The sequence below is a fragment of the Triticum urartu genome, chromosome 7 (assembly GCF_003073215.2).
Source record: "Triticum urartu cultivar G1812 chromosome 7, Tu2.1, whole genome shotgun sequence".
In the NCBI taxonomy this organism is placed as follows: domain Eukaryota; kingdom Viridiplantae; phylum Streptophyta; class Magnoliopsida; order Poales; family Poaceae; genus Triticum; species Triticum urartu.
The window spans coordinates 599,501,945-599,508,541 of record NC_053028.1 but is presented as its reverse complement, the minus strand read 5'-3'; the positions used below and the strand labels follow the sequence as shown (position 1 = coordinate 599,508,541).

Sequence of the window (6,597 nt, the reverse complement as noted above, 5' to 3'; positions counted from 1 at the left end):
TGAGATTTAAATACTCCTACGGAAAAAATGAATAAACTAACAACGAGATTTTAAAAATAGGAATTCATTTTATAAAATTAAATAAACTAGCAATGAGATTTTAAATTCCCCTAGATTTTAAAAAAAAATTCTCCCGCTGCAACACGCGGGCCCTTTTGCTAGTGCAATACCGATGCATCCACATTGATTTTGAAACTTCCGACCATGGCTGGCTGTCCTTTTCTTTAGTATATAAGTTTTTTTGAGGGATTTTTTTGAGTATATAAGTTTTTTGAGTATATGAGTTTTCTAAAAGTGAGTTTTGAGTATGTAAGTGAACAAAAATAATATGTTTTTAGGGCAATGAACACAAATAAAATCAACCTGCTCCGAAACTGCACGAAGCGTGATTCTCCCGGCCCAGCCCGTGGCACGGTGCAGCCCACTCGTTGTCGGTGTTCTTCTCCAGGTTGCCACGCGGGCAACGGCCCAAATCGTCCACCACCGTATCTCGCTTCTCCAGGCGAACCTCTAGGGTTCGTCACGATCCCCGTCGCCGCCCGCCGGATTCGACCGTCGGCAAGACCCGCCGGATTCCGGCCCGACGCCGGTGCTGCTGCCACTACTCCTCCCTCCCTCCCGTAATCCGACTCTCCGCCTCCGCATACACCAGGCGCAGCCCCCGTCGACCCGCAGCAGATCCGCCGCCTCGAATCGCACCCAAGGTACGGGCTCCAAATCAACCTCTTTAGCAGTAGTGATATTAGATTAAGAAGGAGGTGTTTGTTTCAGTAATCACATCACATCCCTCCGTAATCGGGTCCAGGCTAGTTATCAGTCGATACCCCCACCCACCACCGGTAACGTTTCCTGACCACCCCGAGCGCTCCTCCTCCCCCGCGACTCCCCTAGATCTGTTGAAGCCGCCGGCGAGGAGCGAAGGGCCATCTGCGGATTTCTAGTTGATCTCTTCCTCCTCCATCAACCTCCTCTGCATATCTCAAGGTTAGGGTTAACGGTCCATGTTCTTGATCTTGAAGTCAAAAAATATGTCTTCTTAAGGTACCTGTTTTCTTAACACTGCAAGAACCAAACAAAACGTGGTTGGTCCAGTCCGGAGCTGTTACAGACTGTAATCAGTTCCCCTTTACGATTTACATTATCACTCAACGAAACAAACACCTCCTAACGGCAGTAGCGCCATTAACAGACTCGCAGCTGCTAAGCGTGTTTCGTGAAATTCGTGCCAGCCTAATCTAGGGTTCTATCGGAAATCCGCAGACGCGAGAGCCGAGAGCTCGATGGGGAAGTCGGAGCCGGAGTGCGTCAACTCGTCGAACCCGGCCCACGAGTGCAACGACTACTGCCTCAACAAGATCGCCGAGGCCAAGCGCCGCCTCCTCGAAGAGCAACCCGACTCGTGGAAGGGCCCCCCGGAGGACCGCACCGTGCACCCTGACTGCATCAACGCCTCCAACCCCTACCATGACTGCTCCGAGTACTGCTTTAAGAAGATTGCCGACGCCAATGCAGGTATGGCCTTGCCTTTCAGTTCGTATTTTCAAACTCAACCAGAGCCGTCTGTGTACTTACAGTCTATTTGATTGACTTCTTGTTAGCGGCGGAGCGCGGGGAGCTAGAGAAGCCTGCTGGAGGTTCTGGCAAATCAGGAGTCACTCCAGAGCAGGCTGATGGTGATGATGATTCCGAGCGCCAGGAGGACGCCGCTGCAGCAGAAGACGGTTACCCGCAGATGACCGAAAAGCAGAAGAAGCTGTTTGAGCTGCAGCTTAAGATGGTATGATGAACATTCTGCGCCCTTCAGTTAACTAATTCAGCTGGTGCATCTGCGGTCTAGGATGTTTACCTCCTTCGTGTTTTATGTGCTGCCAGAACGAAGCTAGGAAGGCGAATCAGCAGGCGATGGTTGCGGAGAAGAAGAGGATGGAGCCTCGTGGCGAGAGCAGAGGCGTATCTAAGGAGAAGTGGTTGGAAGACAGAAAAAAGAAGATTGGGAAGCTGCTTGATTCGAATGGCCTGGATATGTCAAAGTCTTACATGCTGGATACACAGGATATGGCAGAAGCAAAATACAAGAAGTGGGAGAAGGAACCCGCACCACATGGCTGGGATGGTGAGCTTATCTCCTAGCTTCATTTATTTTATTTTATCAGCGTGGAGTGATGGATCACAGCTTCAGTAAATATATCTCCAAATCTATACTCTTTAAAATCCTGTGTTGCTATTGACCTATCTTATGATCAACTCGTTGTGCATATTTGAACACTATTTTGACTTGGTATGTTTCATTTGATAATCACCCAGTTGTTTGTTACTAATCTTTGAGGCTTTGTTCTTTCTAAGCTTGGCAATGGGAAAAATCAAGAAACATATCTGATACTACATGATTGCATACTTATCCAATGTCCGGCACAGTTCTATTCTCTCTGCACTTATGTTGCAGTATAATGTTTCTTACTTAGATAAACTTTTGGATGATCTCCCAGCTGTGTTTCGCTGACCTTTGAACCTTTGTTCCATCTAAGCTAGAGAAAGGAAAACTTAAGAAACTTTATTATTACTACCTGATTGCACACTTTATCCAATGGTTGTTTTAGTTTATCCTGCATTTAATCAGTGAAGTCACAAATTTAATTTTGTTTTTTGGAACAAAATTAGAAATGCTTCCTATAAACTTCTGCATATAACTCTAATATTGCATTGGAAGTTTTAAGCTGTGCTTGTTAGTAACATTGAACAACAGGTACTGTAAGTGCTGAGTTGTATGATTCTTGATAAAGTTGAGATTAGTATCTTCTACATTTAAATTAATTCAGAAGCTGTCTAGACGGTTACTTTTAATTTACCATTTTCAATAATTGTATACAAGAAATGTACTCCCTCCGTTTCTTTTTAGTCCGCATATAAGATTTGGTCAAAGTCAAACTTTGTTAACTTTGACTAAGTTTATAGAGAAAAATATCAAGATTCACAATATGAAATCAGTATTGGTAGATGCATCATGAAATTAATTTTCATACCATATAGCTTTAGTACTGTAGAGGTTAATAGTTTTTTCTACAAAGTTGGTCAAATTTTACAAAGTTTGACTTTGACCAAATCTTATATATGCAGACTAAAAAGAAACGGAGGGAGTAACATTTTTATTTGATAGTATCTTCTATGAAGCATAGGCAATTAAATACAAGGCATGTAACTTCTTTTTGTTTAAAGTCTCGTGTATGTATCTGAATAAGGTGTTGCTGCTTGCAGTTTTCAACCAGAAAACCTTGTATGATGCATACAAGAAGAGGACAAAAAACATAGAAGTCGACATGGATGCATACAATAGAGCGAAAGAAACCGATCCTGAATTCTACCGTGAGGCTTCAAGTCTTCAATATGGGAAGGTACTGCCGTCGGCCCATAGCACCAACTTATCTGTATTCTATTTATGGTCCTTTTTAGCAAGGAGCACAAAGTATGTGGCATCTTATTGATGCCTTGCCTTCTGCACTGCACAGGTGTCTAGGGTGGCGGAACCCAACATCGACCGAATGGTTAATGAGCTCAAGGAGCGGGATGAGAAGCGGAAGGCGTTCAGCAGGAGGCGCAAGTTCAACGAAGACAAGGACGTTGACTCGATCAACGACCGGAATGAGCACTTCAACAAGAAAATCGAGAGGGCCTTTGGCAAATATACGCTCGAGATCAAGAACAACCTGGAAAGAGGGACCGCCTTGCCAGACTAACGTTCTGGCGTTTGGAGTCATCCACTCAACTGGCAGTGCTGTTTCCCCCCTGGTTTCTTTGCTTGTAACCTGTATTCAGAATTTATTTTCTGAAGTGTTAAGAAAGTGAAACCTGGATGTAATGTAATGATGATGCTGTGACTGATAACATGTACAAACAGTTCCGTATCCAAAGTGAGCGCTTGGCTCCAATCTTGCCATTACTAAACTTTTTTTTTTGCATATTGCTAACATACTCACATATATCATCTTAAAAATACATGAAAGGTACGTTCATGTCTTTTCCCCTGTGAAACGCCTTGTTGACTATCAAGTATGACTTGCATGGTTCGATTCTTTCCTTTTTTTTGCGTCTGTTTGGCTGATGAATTTTGTAAGACAGGGCGGAGTCTCCCCTCTGTTCTCATTCTTTTTTAACCTCCCTGGCGTTCTTGTTGATCTGTGATGTTGTACACTTCTAAGAGCGCAGCTTCCATTAAGGCATGCACATTTCTATGCCGTCGACTGGTGATCACCCTGAACCAAACCATGGGAAAGCATCTGTTCAGTGGACGATGTGAAGGAAGAAGGCCACGGAGCACAGCCCAAGCATTTGTTATAGAAGGAAGGGAACTTGCTGTACATAGTGAGTTCCAGTGTTAAAAGACATTAACCCCTGTTACTTTAGTTCTGATGTGTCTTTTATAAAGAAAGAAAGTGACCATATGAGGGGTATGCTAGTTATTGTCTTCTTTGGGCTAGGTTAGATCAATTAGGGCTTGTTCGGTTAATCCTCTCCCCAAGAGGATTGGAGGGGATTGGCAAGGATTGGTTCGTATTTTGACTTATATAAGAGGTTTAAATCCCCCTCAACCGCCCTCCACTCGGATCCACATGCAACCGAACAAGGGCTTAGATGGAATAGATGGGTTGAGATGCCGAGAAATGTTGCCACTTAACACAAAAATAAGTGTTGTGTTTTATTGATCAGTTGTTTGTGAAACTCGTTAGCTCGCTCATTAAGCTCGTTAATTAGCTGAAAACCTGTGCTTGGCTCTGTTCACTCGAACGCTTGAGTGAACATGTGTGATGGTGTCCCAACTTCCAACTAACCTGACTGCACTTGCTGAATGACCCTGCCTTCTTTATGGAGAGCCTGTCCCTGCGCTGCTCTGTCTACTTTCTGAATTCATTCGTGCGTTTTGTGCGTGGGGCGTCGTTGTTTGGAAGGAAGAAAGCTCCTGCTTAGGTCTCATCAGCCGCGGTCCTTGTCACTTCAGATTCAACCAAGGACGGGAGTTGATTAGTTGTGGTGTAAAGGTGTAGTAATAATCAGAAATGGACATGTGACAGTGGCATTGGTGTCATGCACAAGGTTGGCAGCGGGGAGCTTCTCGCAGAGGTCGGCAAGCTGTACTCGTGCTCCCATCATCTTCCACTCCTCCTCTGCAACTTCTTCCCCTATCGGCTAGAACTGCAGATCACTCTTGCCACTGCACGGCTACACTTCTGCAAGGGCTCTGTGAACTTTGCGAAATCAACAAGGGCTCTGTGAACTTTGCTTGCAGTGTGTACGATGGCGAGCGCACATCACCAACCAGGCTAGCTCAAGTAATTCTAATGTTTCACTGTGCGCCAGCATCCAACTAACCAGATCGACTGTGCTGCACGTACTTGCCGAACAAACTGTGACTGTTCATCGCTGACGCCGACACTTGTTGGCTTCTTTTCCTCTTATGGAGAGTCCGTGGCCGCGCTTCATTCCTACTCCACCTCTGAATCCACGCGCGCTGCCTGGACGTCGTCGTTTCGTTTCCAAGGACTGCACACTGGAGCAAGGTCTCCTTTTAGCACAGGACTGGAGAGGCAGCGTGCGTCGACGGTTTCTTCAGCTCGGCACGTACCGGGCTGCTCCTGCTCGTCGGTGCTGCTGTCACGGCAGCAACAGCCTACATCAATGGATTTCGCTGTAAGAATTCGGAGCTGCTGCCTGTGACAGGTAGAACCAAGTATGCATCGGATCGGAGGTCTCAAAGTTCGAGAGTAGACTACTACACTGGAGACGCAGAAGGTAGAAGAACCACGCATACGTCTCTGTCTCGACAAGCTGATGGTCGCAAAGAGTTGGAAGCATAGTCACGCGCGCCTAAGGCCTAGCCAACCGCACCGACGACCAGAGCAGTTGATTGGAAAGGGAAGCATGCGCTTGCCGTCTCGTTTCGTTGCCTTTTGGGAGCAGGAGGTTAGCCGGTGACGGCATCGATCCACCAACACCCGGCCGTTAATGGAGGCTGAGCAGGGCAAGCCTTTTCGCTGTTGTAGTCGAGTGCCTCTCAGGCTCACACAAAACGCTTTTCTTGAAGAGGACAAACGACACTAATCAAGGAGTTTAACAAATCCATTAATCCCAAGGTGGAACAGAAGCCTGCTCTTCCGGCGAGGCAACGAAATCCTCTGTTCATAAAAGGTTCATCCCGACTACAAGCAATTTTCTCAACACGCAGCTTTCCACCTTACCAAATGTGCCTATTAAGCATCCATTAGCATTATTACATCCATGCACCACATCCGTTAACTTTAATTCTTACAACGTGCACGCTCCCATTTCATCAGGCCATGCATGTTTGGCCCCGCAAAAAAAAAGCCATGCATGTTTGGCCCCGCAAAAAAAAAGTCATGCATGTTTGTCACATCATAATTAGTTATGTAATTATCCACGTCATGCCTCTTAGACAAACTCATGCCATTAACATGCGAAAATTCTATATCAACGGAGTAATACGGGCGTTTTACGGGATACTATCGCTAACTAATCTCCATCGTCCCCTATTTGATTTTCAGGGGGTGTGGGCCCCTCATGCCTTTTTCTTCCAATCAGTTTATTCCA

At 45.6% G+C, this 6,597-nt stretch overlaps 1 protein-coding gene across 2 annotated transcripts; it reads left to right on the top strand.

The window, feature by feature from the left end:
* The first annotated feature begins 480 nt into the window (after positions 1-480).
* LOC125521705 (pre-mRNA-splicing factor syf2-like) lies at positions 481-3,934 on the top strand. Of its 2 annotated transcripts, XM_048686763.1 has the most exons (7): positions 489-704; positions 806-984; positions 1,261-1,512; positions 1,599-1,777; positions 1,873-2,113; positions 3,253-3,389; positions 3,504-3,934. In XM_048686763.1, the coding sequence occupies exons 3-7, from the start codon at positions 1,281-1,283 to the stop codon at positions 3,729-3,731; spliced, it is 1,017 nt and encodes a 338-aa protein (XP_048542720.1). In that variant the 5' UTR covers positions 489-704; positions 806-984; positions 1,261-1,280; the 3' UTR covers positions 3,732-3,934. The 2 variants fall into 2 exon arrangements, with proteins under 2 accessions (XP_048542721.1, XP_048542720.1); XM_048686764.1 differs by lacking the exon at positions 806-984 and having other exon boundaries at positions 481-704.
* The last annotated feature ends 2,663 nt before the right edge of the window (positions 3,935-6,597 follow it).